The 18,640-nt window shown below is 39.7% G+C and overlaps 1 protein-coding gene across 1 annotated transcript in view; it reads right to left on the bottom strand.

The window, feature by feature from the left end:
- Positions 1-18,640, bottom strand: part of ATP13A5 (ATPase type 13A5) — a 211,018-nt gene that overhangs the window by 49,097 nt on the left and 143,281 nt on the right. The window contains exons 23-25 of the mRNA XM_006873142.1: positions 12,651-12,760; positions 7,097-7,193; positions 5,040-5,112 (exon numbers count right to left, since the gene is read on the bottom strand). Coding sequence (XP_006873204.1) covers positions 5,040-5,112; positions 7,097-7,193; positions 12,651-12,760 — 280 coding nt within the window. The remainder of the gene's footprint in view (positions 1-5,039; positions 5,113-7,096; positions 7,194-12,650; positions 12,761-18,640) is intronic.

Raw genomic sequence — 18,640 nt, 5'->3', positions numbered from 1 at the left:
GCAGGTATAGGTAGAACCTCCACTGAATGATTTCCAATCTGTTGGGACTTGGCTGGCAAAAGGAAATGGGGATAAGACTCTTGCAGTACAATAGTGAATAATGTCCATCAGGACTGACTGTGAGGGTCAGAAATGTAGAGGTAGATGTTTTTTGACAAAAGGAGGGGAGTGATTGATTTTGCAGCCCAGGAGCGGAGATCTCTGGGACCGTCAAGTAAGAAAAGCAGATAGTGGAACCCTACCCAGAGAGGCAGTGAAGCCAGGCATGGAGACAGAGATGATGATGTGGATAGATGGAGCAGCTGGGGACACGGGACTCAGGGAGGAAGAGGGGCTGTGTGCTGACAGCGAGTAGGGGCAGGCCTGTAGGATGTATGCTTTGGTTGTTTTATGATGCATGGAGGGGATTGTGATCATGGCAATGAAATGAAATACAATAGGATGAATGTGAAGCTGATGTTCTCCCTTTGGAAACCCACATAATTCACAATAAAAACTTTAAAAAAAGAAAGAAAATGCTGAATAGGTTATTTCCCTTTGTCAAAAACATTTTCTAAGTCTCATATTTTAAGATAATGAATGGTAAGAAGTAATTCAGTGTAAAGAGAGATGAAAACCCTATCTCTACAGTAGCTAAAAGTGATCTATACACATCCTTCAACTGTAAGTAATCTTCACCATTCCACCCTCCAAATCACCTATGGACAAACAATCAAAGAGATCACCAAAAGATTCCTTAAAGGGAATTCTTGGGAGCAGCAAAAACGGTGGTTCTCTCCCATTATCAGCTCGAGCCAAGTAAGGGGAAGTCTTGGTTACAATCCCCTCCATGCATCATCAACCAACCAAAGGGTATATCCTATAAGCCTGCCCCCCAGTCATCAGCACACAGCCCCTCTCTCTCTCTGTGTCTAAAGTCCCCACCTGCTCCATCTCCCCACATCATAGTCTCTGCCTCCATCTCAGTAATCACTGCTACTCTGGGTAGGGTCCCGCTCTCTGCTTTTCTCCCTTGATAGTCCCAGGGACCTCCGATCCTAGACCGAAAAGTTAATCACTCCCCTCTTTGCTACAAAACATCTACCTTTACATTTCCAACCCTCACAAGCAGTCCTGATAAAAACTACTCACTATTGTATCACAAGAGACCTACCCGCATTTCATTTCATCAGCCCTGCCTAGACAGATTGGATACTACTCAGTGGAGATTCTACCTTCCTTCATACCCTCTGAACTTAGGTTGAGGGGAAGTCTTTTGAACACTCTAGGAGAAATAGCAGCAACTTTCAGGTGGGAAATGGCTTCATTCATGCCCCTGTTGCAATATCAGAGGTGGGGGTGGATTTTCATAAGAGGAGGCTACACATATATTAAGGAGCTCTGGTAGCATAGTGGTTACAAGTGGGACTGCTAACCTCAAGGTCAGCAGTTTGAAACTACCAACCATTTCAAGGCAGAAAAATGAGGCTTTCTGCTCCCATAAAGATTCACAGCTTCAGAAACCCTATATAGGATCACTATGAGTTGGAACTGATTCCACGGCATGTAACCACCACCACCGCACGTATATTATCTGGTAAGTCGAATCAAAGCTAGGACAATTAGCCAGACTATAGCTGTCTTAGAAGAAACTTATGAGAGTTAGCCTGCTGGGCTCTGAGGGTTCAGCAGAAAGAAAAAGGCTATGCAATATGTACCAATACAGCACAGGTGCCTAAAGGAATCCTGAGGGATCAGTGAGAGAGAGCACCACTTATGTCTGGGAGTGGTGACATCTAGACAAAAACCCACTGGTGCTCTCAGTCTCAAAAGAACCCAAGAACCCACCAAGGAATCCCATACAAACTACCTGAATATGCATACCTGCCATGTTCGAGCACATTTGACAGGCAGGAGAGAATTGTAATAGCAGCATTTAAGTAAACAGATCTTTGTTTTTGTTCCTTTCCTGCCCCAGAGGCAGGAATGGAGAGTAAGTAGTACAAGGAGAGGAAGGAAGAGATCATGGGCTTCCCCTTTCATTGCTTGCTCCAAGCTTCAGGTCATGCCGACCTAGCAAGAGAAGAAAAACCTTTGGATTGAATTAAAGCATTGAATGCTAGGTTCAAGCTCACCAGCTGCTCCTTGAAAACCCTATCCAGGGTCACTATGGGTTGGAATTGACTCAATGGCACTTAACAACAGCAACAACAACACCTGGAATAGGTCACAAAAGTATCCTGGCTTTGAGCTCACTGAGGCTGCAGAATAGGAAATCAGTTGAGTGTGTCCAAAGGCAGATGGTTGAAAAGGAAAAAGAAAAAAAGGGAGAGACTGTTTTCTGATTCTACCCTCACCTTCACTGGTCTACCCTAGTTCAACTCATTTATTGAACCAATTATTCATTTGTTAAATAATAATTCCATCAAGGACTGACATTCCAAGAGGATATCATGCTTCACTTTGTTGAAGCTTTTTTCTCTCAGTAATAGTGATGACCTGCCCCAAGTCATCTTCACTCTCCCACTGAGCCCACTCAGATGAGAGGCCAAGTTTCACAGCATGACCAGCTGGCATGTAGGTCAACAGGCTATTGCCAGAGGAGAGAATAAAGTGGACACACCATCATGCTAATTCTATAACCAATATTATAAAATTAAATGTGTAAAAAATAAGTTGCTCAAGATCATCTAGTAATTCATATTTCTGGATTGCTAATCAAATAGTCTACCTGTTCATGGCCTCACTGTATTCAACAGCTCACTGAGAAGATGATGCAGAGTGAGATCTTCCAAGTTATACTGAATACCTACTACTTACAGTGAATAAGGAGTCCTGGTGTGGCAGTGTGGGTTCATGAGCCAGACTGCAAAGCTGTTTGAGCTGCAAGTTCGGCGGTTCAAGCTCACCAGCCACTCCTCAGAAACCCTATAAAGGCTCACTATGGGTTGGAACTGATTCGATGGCACTTAACAACAGCAACAACAACAATAACAGTGAATAAGGGAGACTGTAGAAGAATGGATACATTTAGTGTTGTTATGGTGTTGGAGGAGAATACTGAAGTATCATGGACTGCCAAAAGAATAAACAGATCTGTACTGAAAGAAGTACAGCCAGAATACTCCTTGGAAGCCAGGATGGCCAGACTTCATCTCTTGTACTTTGGACATATTATCAGTAGGGCCCAGTCCTTGGAGAAGGATATCGTGTTTTGGTAAAGTAGAGGGTTGGAGAAAAAGAGGAAGACCCCCAATGAGATGGATTGGCATAGTGGCAGCAACAATGCGCTCAGGTGTAGTAACAATTGTGAGGCTGGCCCACGACTGGTCAGTGTTTTGTTCTGTTGTCCATAGGGTCTCTATGAGTCAGTACCAACTCAATGGCAACTAACAATGGCAACAATGTGCCATGAACTGGGCTGTACATTTTATATTTTATCTGGTCCTCATATAACAATCCTATGAGGATAGCTCAGATTATGGAGATATTTCTTTCACCAATGTTGTTGTTGTTGTTATGTGCTGTGGAGTCGTTATGTGCTGTTGTTATGTGCTGTTTGCTCATAGCAAACCTGCATAGCGTTTCCGAGGCTGTTAATCTTTATGGGAGCAGAAAGCCTCATGTTTCTCCCACAGAGTAGCTGGTAGTTTCGAACTGCTGACCTTGCAGTTCACAGCCCGATTCATAACCACTACGCTACCAGAGCTCCTTTATTTCACCAATAGCTCGCCAGAAGTCCCAGAGTTAAGGGAGTGGTAGAGGAGGGCACATGCAGGAGGGCACGCCTTCATTTCCATACTACTTATTACCTGCTAGCTTATTTCTTGAAACCTCCTGGTGTTTGTCCATTTGGATTCTTTTTGGCATTAGTAAATTATACAAATCACTTATAAACAGTCAACAATGCAGAAACAATATGTTGTTAGGTACCATTGAGTAAGTTCCAACTCATAGATATGGTATGTACAACTGAATGAAGCACTGTCCGATCCTGCACCATTCTCACAATTGCTGTTATGTTCCAAGCCACTGTGTCAATCCATGTTGTTGGAGGTCTTCCTACTTTTCACTGACCCTCCACTTTACCAAGCATGATGTCCTTCTCCAGGGACTGGTCCCTCCTGATCCATGTCTAAAGTATGTGAGACAAGGTCTTGCCATTCTTACTTCTTAGGAACATTCTTAGAACAGTAACGCTGATTCAAAATTACTCAGTCATGTGAACATTAATAGCACATAGGAAAAAATATTTAAACTGGTTATGAGGAGACATTTCTACCCTAGAATCAAAATTAATATTACCCCTATCTCTGACGGATCCTGGTAAAACTTGACATTGGGATGACATAGTAAGTTACTTCAATATCAGTTTCATGTGTTAAGATGCTACATGAAATGCTTGAGGTTATTAATATCTCTCATTTCTTGATGTTTTATCTGTTATTTTTCATAATTCTCCCATTGTTGAACAAGGAAACAGAAATGACAATGTCATTCCTTTTCTTTGCTCTATGTTGCTACAGTCACCTTTCTCGCTTATTAAGAGTTAGTATCAAGCCCTGAGTCCCTTGATGGGAAATATTTTATCAGTGTCATCTCAAAGGAAGGGGATGAGCAATAGCTGCCGTAAGCCACACCTTGCTTTTGAGAGAATTCCACTAAAATAAAATGCTAGCATTTGTTCTCACATGTCAAAGACGTAGCGAAAATCTGGTTTCATGTCAATATGAAACATAGCTGAATAATGGAAAATGACCTTTGGGTTTTAAATTTTCCCTTTCTACATTTCTTGTGTATTTTTCTATCAGACACAAACCTACAAGAACTCAAAATACATTGGCAATTTTATGAGGCTAAAACCTCTTTACTATCAAGATATTTTAAGGTCAAGTCTAGGTCCTTCTAGCTTCAACTCATCCCCAACACTACTTTCAAAAACTTTGTTCAGACTCAGGTTTTAGTCATGAGAGCCCATCTTTCTCAGAAGATTTTCCTTTTGTCTTTCTAAAATTTCATGGATAAATACAAATAATAGTTTATTTTGGTGAAGCACTTACTTGTTAAGCAGACCATCAATGTAATGGCCACATCTTGCATGAGGTACTGGTAATTTCCAAAGAGTTGCAGTTGCTGTACAACAACAACAAAAAGTCAATGAAAGTGTCATTTCTGGCATGGTAGCATTTTGATTATTTTAACACTTTTTTAAAGTAGTCGAGAAGCAACTGTTGCTTTTCTCTCCTTTTTATGGAGAAAAAGTCAATGACTTACCTATGGTGATTAGCAATTCGTTGTATGGAATGAAATCAGATCTTTATTTTCCCAGTGTTTAACCTACTTCAATATTAGCAATAAAAGCCAGTTAGGAAGGCCTTCTACTGACATAGTAATCCCAGCAACTGTAGTCTTGACTTTGAGAGCTGAATTCTTAACATAAGGTATCAAAGTCTCTGAACTGTCAAACCATTTAGAATTTGAAGTCAGCCCTCAAACCATTCAGCTGGTACTACTCTCCCTCTTCACTCATTAATGACATTTATTCAGGCATTTATTGCCTGGTAAAGTCCTTGGGGGACACTCTTACTGATGTCTAGCTATAAGTCAGACCCCATGGTTCCAGCACTATCCATATGATTTTGGAACTGAAGTTCTGTTTTCACATTTTTGAGAGATTACAGATGGTCCCACAGTGTTACTAACATCCTACAATTCATTCTACCTTCTTTACCTTTATTTCTTGTATCCTTTTTCCTTCATGTAGTAACCGTATCTTGTTTTGTTGCTAAACACCATCAAGTCGGCTCCTACTCATAGCAACTGTATAGGGTTTCTGAGGAACAGCTCATGAGTTTGAACTGCCAACCTTGTGGCTCAAACCAGCCTTGCAGTCTGGTGCTGATCTTACAGCATCACACGTCTATAATTATATTTGTGTCAGTTTAACAACAAGGTTGAGGGTTCAAACCTGCCAGACCTCCTTGGAAACCCTACACAAGGTGGCCATGAGTCAGAACTGACTTGATGGCACTTAACAAAAGCAACAACAACATAACTAAATCTGTACTCCTGATATGGCACTGTAGGAAAAGCACTGGACCGTGAACCACAGCACTGGCAGTTCAAACCCACCAGCTGCTCCTTGAAATCCCTATTCAGGGTCAGAACCGATTCGATGGCTCTTTAACAGTAACAACAAGGCCAAGGGCAAGACCTCCCTTGTCCATATTGCTTAGTGATGTAGGCAGAACATGAACCATATGAACCACATTCAATTCTTGTTTTAGCCCACTAGCAGCCACTTCGTCTTTTTGTGTGAAATTCTTGTAAAAAAAAGAACCCACCAGAAGAAGCTGGATATCTGTAATTCTGTCATTTACCTCTCAACACTCCACTCCAGAAAAACAGTAAATAAATACCCTTCCTGATGTGTTTCCTGAGCTTGTTGAATCCTTTTATTGTAGAACAAGTTATTCCTGGATTCATGAAAATTACTTTCATCTTCCATGTTGTTGTTGTTGTTAAGTGCCATCGAGTCGGGTCCGACCCATAGCGACCCTGTACAGGTAGTTAATTCTTAAATGACTATTGTTATTTTTATTTAAATTAAAGTCATTTTCAAATATTTCCTTTTAGGAATTTCTAATAATTTATTAATGATATCTCTAGAGGTAAAATTCCTGTACTGGATTTTTGTTTTGTTTTTAGCTTTCTAGTCCTTCAAAGTCAACTTAAACAACTGTTCTTCTTTTTTATCTCTCCTTAGTCATTCTTTTGCCAAAAAGATTCCACAGTTGGAGACTGATCCATTTCCTGGTGAGCTACATTTAGGTTGCTGTGTCTCTCTCTTCATTCTCTAAGACACGAAAGCTTGAAGAGATCAAGTGTCTCAGGCTATCTAGTGGAAAGTGACATGCTTAGAAAACTGGTCTACCTTTGCTTATTTCTAGATCCAAGTTTTAAACAGTTATACCAGGTCCCAAAATTTGAAGACACATATTTTGAGAAATGACACTGATTTATGAAACATTAAAATCTTGTTTAGTATTCACACCCCAAAAAATAAACCAAGAATGTAAATGCAACTAGACTGGGAAGAAATGGTTTTGTTTCATACCCAATAGAGCAGAGATGTACCAATAAACTGGATGATACCATACATGGTCAAGTACTTAAATACTCCAAAGGATGAAACCAGAGCAGCTCGGCCTTCTCTGTGTAAGAAAATAAATAAATTAATTAATTAATGGTCTTCTTGCTTTCATAAATGTCTTTTTTTAGATAGCCTGTTTATATTTACTTCACTCAATCATTCACTGATTCTCTCAGTTTTTTAATTTAACCATTTATTCACTCATTCATTTGTTCTCTCCTTCAACAATTCCCCTATGCATTAATTCATTAACTCACCAAGGTTATGCTAAGAGTTACACAGGATATAAAATGAATCCAGCACGGCCTGATTCTCAGCAATCTTTCAGTGAAGTGAGAAGATTACACAAGAACGTTATAAGCACAATACAACAATAAGGTGCAAAACATTAAGGATAGACTTGAGTCTAACTCATTGCATCCTAATACCAGATGCCTCCTGAGAGCTGCACTGGACGATGCTTTAGTGACTGTAGAGACATAAATCTAAAAGAAACATGATGTCATATTTTAGAAAATGTGAATGTGACTTGAGATGAAATGAGTTCTGTGCACTTCCACACTCCAGCAGGAACCCAGGATAACAATCTGAGTTGGAGCGAACATATTCTCTCTCCTCCCTCCCCCCACTTTGTAAATTTTCCATTTTAGCTCATTTACTGTAACTGAGGCTAGGCTCGATAGTAGATAGGGGCAGGTAAAGGAAGATAATGTGAGGTTTTGTTGTTATTATCTGCCACTAAGCCAGTACCGATGCTTAGCGACCCTTTGTACAACAGAACGAAACACTGCCCGGTCCTGGGCCAACCTCACAATCATTGCTGAGCCCATCACTTCCGCCACTGTGCCAATCCATCTCATTGGAGTCTTCCTCTTTTTCTGTGAGCCTCCACTTAACCATACATGATATCCTTCTCCAGGGACTGGTCCTTCCTGACAATATGTCCGAAATATGAGAGATGAAGTCTGGCCACCCTGGCTTCCAAGGAGCACTCTGGTTGTATTTCTTCCAACACAGATCTATCTGTTTGTTCTTTTGGCAGCCCATGGCACTTTCAATATTCTCCTCCAACACCATAACTCAAATGCATCAGCTCTTCTACAGTCTTCCTTATTCACTGTCCACTTTCACATGCATGTAAGGTAGTGGCATGCAATGAGGGAGTAGGAAGTCAGCAAGCAACTCCTCCCACAATCTTGGTTACCAAGACAGAAACAAAACATGGAGGTAGCCCACATCTTTCTTCCCAATCCCCAAAACATGGATACATGCGTTATTCAAAACCATAACTGGGAAGTGAAATGGAAAAACTAACAATGCCAAATATCCACTTAGCCCCAGACAAACTGAGAAGGTTAGGATGAAAGGTGGGTCAGTATTCTTTTGGCAGATGTTTTCCACTAGGCTGTGAGGTGCTACTATTTGTTTCGACACAGATGATGAAGCAAAAGACAAGTTGACAAAGGGCAAGCATGTGAAATCTAGATAGTTATCCTGAGTCTGTTATGAACTTGTCTGTTTTTTCTGCAGTTGTGTACATGTTCAGGAAATTAAGATACTCAGACTCAAACAAAAGTGTGTGTGTGGGGGGACATTAAAGCATAAAGGAATTTTGCATGGGTCTCCAAAATTACTGCTGTTCCTAATGACTGTGCATTTTAAAGAGCTCACTTATTTTTGCATTCCACAAATCTTCTTTGAAAACTCTGTCCTCTGCAGCAGCAAGTAATTCCTGTTTTAAAGAATAAACCGGAGAACCTATGGATTGGCACCCATCTATCTAAACCTGTACCTCATTGTGCCTCTGGAGAATGCTTTCTCAGGAATAATCACACATCAAGAATCCAAACCAAAAGCTCATTGCTGTTGAATGATTCTGACTCATAGAAACCCTATAGGACAGACTAGAGCTTCCCCATAAGGATTCCAACGCTGTAAATCTTTACAGAAGCAGAGTGTCACATCTTTTCCTGTGAAACAAATGGTGGGTTAAAACTAAAAACCTTTTGGTTAGCAGGAAAGTTCTTTTTCTTTTCCGTTTTTCCACAAAACCACAGACTTTATTCAGATTTCCCATTACTGAATTATTTCTGTCTTTGGATCCACTCTAGGATCTTGCATTTCATTGAGCAATTCATAACTCTGTAAATTTCACTTTTTTGTCTCAAGATTTATGTTGTTTTCTACAGATGCCTAATATCAACTTGATTCTGCTGTTTGGCTGTTTCTCAGTACATCTTATGTTCATCATTTATTCACCAGATATAGTAGGTGTCTAAATCTCTCTCCTACGTGGTCTCCTGTCTGTGGTACTGTCTAACTCACAGTCCCTCTACGCCCCATTTTTCTCTGCTCCATCTCCTCCAGCCTTTACCCTCTGTATCCTGCAGCCTCTAAAGACACCTCTGCCTCTGACCAGACTAGCCACTTATGTAAAGTAGATCAGCTACACTGCAATTTTCACTTACATAATTCAGACACTTAGAGAAAACACATAAGCAGAGGTTGTCAACCCCATTGGACAGCACTATTACTGTTATATTTAATTTGTATTGTAATATAAACAGGGTGAATATTTTAATATTTCTTAGAGTTTGGGATTACATAATAATATGCCATCCTCTTTTTTTCCCCATGAAAATAGCTTGTTTATCATATGGGGTTTTTTGGTTTTCTTTTCAGGTTTTTATTATGAATTGAGTGATAGTTTACATGGGAGAACATCCGTTTTATGCTCATCATTTCATTGCAATAATTACAATCTCCTCCATGCATCATCATTCAACAGTATTTGCTTCTATTCCTTGTTTTTGTTTTTTTGATGTACACAAAAACACTCAGGAATATGTAATCATTTAAACAATGAAAGGGCATATTCTGCAAGCCTGCCTCCTGGCTACCAGCACACAGCCTTTCTCATTCCACGAGTCTAGTATCCTCAGCTGCTCTATGTCTCCAAGCAGGCAAGTTCTTAACCACTGCATCACTAGAGCTTAAAGTTCATCAAGGATGTTATTGCTGTTAGGTATCTTTGAGTTTCACCTGAATCATAGTGACCTTATGCACAACAGAACAAAATGCTGCTTGGTCTTGTGCCAATCTCACAATTGTCATTATGTTGGAGCCATTGTTAATGTTACTGTGTGCATCCATCAGATTGGAGGTCTTTCTCTTTTTCACTGACCCTCCACTTTGCCAAACATGATGGCTGTCTCCAGGGACTGGTCCCTCATGATCATATGTTGTTGTCGTTAAGTGCCGTTGAGTTGGTTCTGACTCATAGTGACTCTGTAGAGTATTTCCAATGAGCAGCTGGTGGGTTTGAACTGCCAACTCTGCGGACAGAGTTTTCAAAGAAGGTTTGTGGGATGCATAAATAAATAAGTGAGCTCTTTAAAAAATTCACAGTCATTAGGAACAGCAGTAATTTTGGAGACCCATGCAAAAATCCTTTATGCTTTGATGCATCCCCGCCCCCCTACACACACACATCCACTTTTGTTTGACCACTATCCAAGAAGTCATACTCTTCCTGTGAGATCTCCATGCCCTGGTTTTGCAAACTTTTCTTCATGAAGTCACTGGCGAAGTCTTCCAGGCCATAAGTGTATACATATAATCACAGCACCGAGACTCTTGATGCCTGACGCATGTTGTTGTTGTTGTTGTTGTTAGGTGTGCCCTTAAGTTTGATCTAAGTCATATGGAGCCTGTGTTCAGTAGAACAAAGTACTGTCTGGTTCTGTGCCATCCTCACAACTGTTATAAGGTTTGAGCCCATTATTGCTGTCATTGTGTCAGCCCATCTCATTGAGGGTCTTCCTTTTTTTCACTGACCCCCTCATTATATCAAACATGATGCACTCCTCAGGGACTGGTTCTTCCTGATAACACGCCCAAAATACCAGAGATGGAAACTCAGTATCATCCCTTCCATGGAGTAATTCAGCTGTACTTCTTCTCAAACAGATTTGTGCCTTCTTCTGGCAGTTCCTGGTATTTTCAACATTTTAATTCAAATACACTGATTCTTAAGCAGTCTTCCTTATTCATTGTCAAGCTTTCACATGCATATGAGGTGATTGAAAAAGACATGGCTTGGGTCAGAAGCACCTTAGTCCTCAAAATAACATCTTTACTCTTCAACACTTTATCGAGGTTTTTTGCAGAAGTTTTGCCTCTTTAAAGTTAAATACTGATGATCAAACATATGTGAATGCTAACTAATCTCTTGAAATCCAGCCAGCCAGAGGCATGCAATCTGAGGGCTGGGGTCTTTAGGTCAGACTCTTCAATGATGTTTTTCTAGTACTTTGTTATTTAGATGCCATAAGAGCATAACTGTAGAGTTCATGCCTTTCCTCTTTTCCTTTCTTTTTAAATAAACTTTAAAAGTGTTGATGTCCCTCAAACCATTCCTTTTGAGTCATTTTGGTTTTGTTTAAGAACATGAAAATAACCAGAAGCTACCCAAAGTATAATAGGAAGCATTAGATGAATAAAGGCAACACCAGAAATGACTGTGGGATTGAGTGAGAGAAGTAGACTGGGGAAATAATCCTTAGTTCCTTGTTCTTCCGTAACCACTGCCAATTAACTAGAAAAGGCTTTTGTGCAAACACTTTGGGTATTCACTCCTAGACGTTTGAAGGTGTAACAGTATTGTAGGAATCTATTTCATGGAAACATCCAACATGCAAAGTAAAGGAGAGGAGAAATAAGAAAGACAATCAGGTTGAAACATCAAATTGTGGGGAAAAATAATTATAATCCTGTTTATTATATTCAGGTAACTTTTTTTATTTCCTGAAGTAAAGACTTTTTGATCTCTCTCTTTTTCTTTGGTTACTTCCTGAAGAGAGTAAAGAATTTATGGTCATTTTCTTTTTCTTTAAACTACTTCCTGGAGTAAGGAATTTATGATAACTTTCTTTTTCCTTAAACTACTTCCTGGAGCAAAGACTATGATCGCTCTCTTCTTTTTCTAAAGTAGGAATGTGCGCCTTAAAATTTTGAACTAGCCAACCGGGTAAGGGAATAGATTGTGTGGTCAAAACCCTAGCCAATAGGGTGAGACACAGCCTTGAGACTCGCGTCAGGGATTAAAAACCCGAGGGGACGGCCCATTCGGTGTGCTCGCTGGCCTGTTGTTGTATGTACAATTATGCGCATGCACCCTCTTGCAGGAGTAAATTTTATTTTGCCAAGGTAATTTAGTCTCACTGAGTGTCTTTTATGCGATATGGGGATTCATTTCTAACAAAATCAAGCTAGCAACTGCCCAGATACCTACTTTACCTTTTTTTATAAAGTCTCAGCAAAAGTTACCTTTTCATGACTTTCACTAGCATTCTCAAGCAGTACTAATGACCCCTTTAATTGGTGCTCCATAAGTATTTTATCCATACAACCTTTGTTGCAACTTTATTTATTTAAATTACCATTGAATTCTATCAGTCTTCAAAGCCAGAGAAGGCACCCAGAGGTCATGGGAGTGGAAGGGGAAGAAGTAGCTTACTTGATGAGATGAGGCACACATTCGATGTTGGCTGTTTTCGAGGTGAAAGGGGATGCCACAGATGCCTCCTGCTCTGACAGAGAGATGCCCGCATGAGCCATTTTCAAAGCCTGGAATGACAAATGAATGTAATACCAGTGACTCTCCAGGCCATCTTCTTACTACTTAAACACTGGGGGGCTACTCTTCATATTACTGAGCTATACAACACTTCCTATAACACTGCACACTAGTACTCCGAGGTCTCTGTGTATGCTGTCCTTCTAGTCACAATACTCCTTGATCCACAAAGTCTTTGACCCCCAAAATCATTATTAATTCACTGTTACCAACTAAAGAGGCACCAACTAAACAAAGATCCAGAAATGAAAAGAAGTATGTGCATGTGTATAGGTAATGGGATGTGGCTATGATTTTTTTTTTTTTTTTTAATAAAAGCACTCAATTGAGAAGTCTATTTAAAAAAAAATGAAGAATTAGGGTGAATTTTCATGGGGGGATCTTCACTAACAGACCATCTTTGTAAACGATGGGAGAAATATCTAATGCCCACTTCTCTAGGCTGCCTGGTTCAGGCACCAAGCTGACTGCTGGGACTGACTCAGCATAATGTGCATTGGAATAGGGGATATATAGCATCCTTATTGAGACAGGGACAAGATGGCATTCATCAAAGATTTATGCCACGAAGTAAGTTTTCTGATTGAAATAATCAAAGCTGAGAACTATCCAGAGAATTCAGACAACAGAGAGTGACCAACACAATAGGTCAGTAAGCTCCCAATTCTCCAAGAATTGTGGTGTGTGCCTAAAATGAGAACTTGCATTTGTATAGCTCCAGCCTACCATTCCTCTGTCAGTTGATTGTACTGTGTTGGTTTGAGTGTTGCTATGATGCTGGAAGCTATGCCAACAGTATTTTAAATACCAACAGGGTCACCCATGGGGGACAGGTTTCAGATGAGCTCTAAGAATAAGAGAGACAAGGACGGAGGAGAGGTGGACAGCTTCTGAAAGGTTAGCCTCTGAAAACCTTATGAATAGCAGTTGAATATTGTCCTAGTGCCATAGGATGAGCCTCTCTAATTGGAAGGTATTCAAAACACAACTGGGGAGGAGCTGCCTCCCCAAAGTAGAGCTGATCATAATGGAGTAAATGTAGCAGAGATTTTGGAACGTTCATTTGCTGTTGAGATATAACTCAAAATGAGCAAAAACAAAAGATATGAAATGTATGAAGTGTGAACCTAGGAAAATTTAAAGTTGTCAAAACTGAAATTGAATACATAAAGATTGATATCCTAGGCATTAGTGAGCTGAAATGGACTGGTATTGGTCATTCTGAATCAGAAAATCATACGGTTTCTATGCCAGGAGTGACAAATTAAAGATGAATGCCATCACATTCATCAAAAGGATCATTTCAAAATATATCTTGAAGTAATAAGAAAGACCAATTAATACCACTACCATTCAAATTTATGCACCAACCACTAAAGCCAATGATGATGAAATTGAAGCATTCTACCAAATTCTTCAGTCTGAAATGGATCAAATATGCAATTAAGATGTACTGATAATTACTGGTGGTTGTAATGTGAAAGTTGGAAACAAAGAGGAAGAATTGATAGTTGGAAAATATGGCCTTGGTGACAGAAATGATGCTAGATATCACATGATAGAGTTTTATAAGATCAATAATTTAGTTATTGCAAATACCTTTTTTCAACAACATAAAAGGCAACTATATACCTAGACCTCACCAGATGGAATACACAGGAATCAAATTGATGATACCTGCGAAAAGAGACTATGGAAAAGCTCCATATTGTTAGCAAAACAAGACCACGGGAAGACTGTGCAACAGACCATCAATTGCTTATATACAAGTTCAGGCTGAAGCTTAAGAAAATTAAAACAAGTCCACAAGATCCAAAATATTACTGTTAGTATACCCCACCTGAGTCTAGAGACCATCTCAGGAACAGACTCTTTGCCTTAGACTCTATGGCATAGGGGTTGTGTTATGATATCAAGAACATTGTCAAGCAAGAAAGCAAACAGTCATTAAAAAGACAGGAAAGAAAAAAAAAGACCAAAATGGATGTCAGAAGAGACTCTGAAACTTGCTCTTGAGTGTAGAGAAGCTAAAGCAGCTAGAAGAAATGATGAAGTAAAAGCTGAACAAAAAATTTCAAAAGCATCTTGAGAAGACAAAGTCAAGTAATATAATGAAATATGCAAAGACCTGGAGTTAGAAAACCAAAAGGGAAGAACACAATATTTCAAAGTTGAAAGAACTGAGACAAAAATCTCATAACTTGACTTGTAATATGAAAGGATTTTATGGACAAAATAACATCAAAAGAAACTGGAAGAAATACACAGTCATTGTATGAAAAATAAATAGTCAAGGATCAACTATTTCAAGAGGTACCATATGATCAAGAACTGATGACACTGGGGGAAGAAGTCCAAGGCATTGAAAAAACAAGGATTCAAGACAGATAAATAAAAATTGAAATATTTCAACAAACTGATGCAATGTTGAAGGCATTAATTTGTCTAGGACAAGAAATTTGAAGACAGCTACCTGGAAAACTTATTGGAAGAGATCCATATTTGTACCCATTCCAAAGAAAGGTAACCCAACAGAATGTGGAAATCACCAAAAAATAAGATTAACATCACATGCAAGTAAAATACTGCTGAAGATAATTCAAAATCTATCATAGCAGTTAATTGACATGGAGCTGCCAGAAATCCAAGCTGGATTCAGAAGAGGATGTGGAATGAGGGATATCATTGCTGACATCAGATTGATCTTGGCTGAAAGCAGAGAACACCACAAAGATGCTTAATTGTGTGACTATGTAAAGGCTTTTGACTATGTGCATTAGGACAAATTATGGGTAGTAATGCAAAGAATGGGTATTCCAGAACACTTCATTGTATTCCTGAAGAACCTGTACATAAACCAACAAACAGTCATCCCAATAGAACAAGTAATACTGAACGGTTTAAAATTAGGAAAGGGACGTGTCATGGTTGTATCCTTTCACCATACTTATTCAATCCATATGCTGAGCAAATAATCTGACAAGCTGAATTATATGAAGAAGAGCATGGCATCAGGATTGCAGGAAGACTCATTAACAAACTGTGATATGCATATGATGCAACCTTGCTTGCTGAAATCAAAGAGAACTTAAAATACTTACTGATGAAGATCAAAGACTATAGCCTTTAGTATGAATTGCACTTAATCTTAAAAAAAAAAAAAAAACAACAAAAATCCTTAGAGCTAGACAAACGAGGAAATTCTGGTTTTGGGACAGGAGAAGTGGACACAGGTAGTGGAGGGTCCTTTGTGGAGGCATGAGAAAAACAGAGACGGTGCTTTGCCAGAACAGTTCCATAGCTTTGGATCTGACATAAAGTGGAGGGGTGGGGGGGTTCAGTTTTTGGCGCCCACCGGTGGAGAAATCTGACTGTGACAGGAATAAACGGCAATTTTGAAATTAACCGGGATGCTCCCTGTGGCCCACAGCCTGAGCAAAGATCAGAAGGCAGGGCCACAGTCAGTTTAATACAGCGCTAAAGTCATGGAAGGGCTTGTGGGAAAAAAAGGTGTGATGCCTTTTTTTACTTTCCCTTCCTCCTCTCCCCTGCTGGACCCTCTCTGCCCAGCCCAAGCATCTTCAGGCAGGTGGGAGCACACCCCCATAAGGGTCCAGTGTTTTGCGCACATGGTACAATTTCCCAAGGCACAAAGAGGAAATCCCTGAAAGTCACAGAGGTCCCAAAAGCTAATCCTTTGGCTGCTTCTTATGATGTCTGACTCTGGGACTTAGCCTTAAATTTGACTCTCTTACTCAGATGGGATACTTTATTCCTGCCCTACCTAACAAGAGACAGAAGGTCTGGCCATACAGCCAAACCATATTTACACCTTGTAAAACCCCAACATAAAAGGCAAGAACCAACATCAACTACTATATACAAGAATGCAGTCATTTTATGCCTTGGTGATATGCTGTGCCTATGCAGCTAACATTCAGAGATAAAAATTTTGAACAATCTTTCTTCCATTCATTTCTCAATATCTACATGCATACCTTTACAGCAGTGACTAGAGGGGGTGCCTGAGAAAGTGGACACCCACACCCACCGCTGGAGGTTTCTACTATGCATGCACACTGACCTGCACAGCAAAGGCTACTGGACAGTCTGCTACAGTTTTGTTTTTGTTTTTATGTGCTGGCTTTTTGTCTCTGCTTTTATATTGTTGCTGTTTTTGGTCCTTTTGATCTCACCTTTTTCCTGGGAGTGGGTGGGAGCTTTCTCTCCCTATGTTACCCAAGAAGAGACAGCAATCATGGCCATAGAGCCAAGCTACAAGCATACTCCATAATATCCCACCATCTGGACAGGAGCCAATACCAGCTTCTAGGCATTACACATATAGCCAACACCTGCTAAGGTAGCTCGCAACTGAGTAATAAGAGACATGAAAAGGGATGGCTATCTCCATATCACATTCTGCAGGAGACACTCGGTAAGCCTAACAACACAGCAACATACATTCATTTAATCATTGAAAACACATTTAACTATTGAAAATGTTCAAGAAAAAGCAACAAAAGATCTCTGCACATGTCCAGAAACAGAAAAGAGTAACTGAGACAAATGAGCTGGAGGTAGACATAGACTTCCCATTAGAAGAAGAGCAGGCTTTGGATCTGCCTGAGAAGGAATTCAGAAGAATGATATGGAGACAAATCCACAAAGGGGTGGAGAAAAATAAAGAAGAAGTCAGGAAAGTGGTACAGGAGCAATCAAACAAGATAAATAGATCATTGGAAACAATTCAAAACCTGCAAAAAGAGGTCCAGATGATTAATAATAAAATATCAGAAATGGACAATATACTGAAGAGGCAAAGGAGTAGAATTGAAGAGATGAAAGCCAGAACTAGCGAGCTGGAAGACAAATCTCTCAATGCTGCTAAAATAGAAGAGCAAGCAGAAAAAAGGTTAAAAAAATCTGAAGAGAGTTTAAGATTCATGTTGGATAACATGAAGAGGAATTACTTAAGAATTATTGGCATTCTGGAACAGGAAGAATCACAGAAGTCCACAGAGTAGATAGTTGAGGAACTACTGGAATAAAATTTCCCTAACATCTTGAAGGATGAGAAGATAAGAATTAAAGAAGCTGACTAAACCCCAGGAAGGATAGACCCCAAAGGAAAATCACCCAGGCATATAATCAAGCGCTCCAAAACCAAAGACAATGAGAGAATCCTAAAAGCAGACAGGGAAATGAGAAGTGTTACTTACAAAGGCAAGCAAATCAGATTAAGCTCTGACCTCTCAACAGAAACCACGCAGGCAAGAAGGCAATGGGGAGACATAATAAAACCTTAAAAGTAAAAAAAAAAAAACCCAAAAACTGCCAACCAAGAATTGTCTACCCAGCAAAGCTGTCAATCAAATACGATGGTGTAATCAAAACATTCCAGGATAAACAGAAGCTAGGAGACTTTGTCAAAGCCCACCCAGCACTTAAAACATCCTAAAGAGAGTTCTTTGGACTAAAACCCAGCAAGAACAGATAACAATCAGAGATTGACAGACGTGGCAACACCACCTGGAACACAGTTGACAGCAGAGTCCAGAATAGAACAAAACTTCAACATGAATTCATAGGACCTGAGAGGGTCAATAAAGATCAAAATAATAACAATGTAAAAGAAGGGAAAGATATAGGAACAGAAATCCAGGTGGTGAAGAGGTCAGGTAGATTGTAGGATACAATAGACTGTCTTAAATGGAGGGAAAAGTTAGTATACTATAGGGTAACCTCAAAGAAAGTTAATACTTCACAACATACCATGAAAATGAAGAACCGAGTAGAACATGGAAACATTAAAACTAAGAACTGGACTGATAAATAACATCATGATAAATGTAGAAAAGATTGAAGTT

This window comes from Chrysochloris asiatica, unplaced genomic scaffold, assembly GCF_000296735.1.
Source record: "Chrysochloris asiatica unplaced genomic scaffold, ChrAsi1.0 scaffold00224, whole genome shotgun sequence".
Lineage (NCBI taxonomy): Eukaryota > Metazoa > Chordata > Mammalia > Afrosoricida > Chrysochloridae > Chrysochloris > Chrysochloris asiatica.
This window is presented reverse-complemented; position numbering and strand designations above follow the sequence as displayed.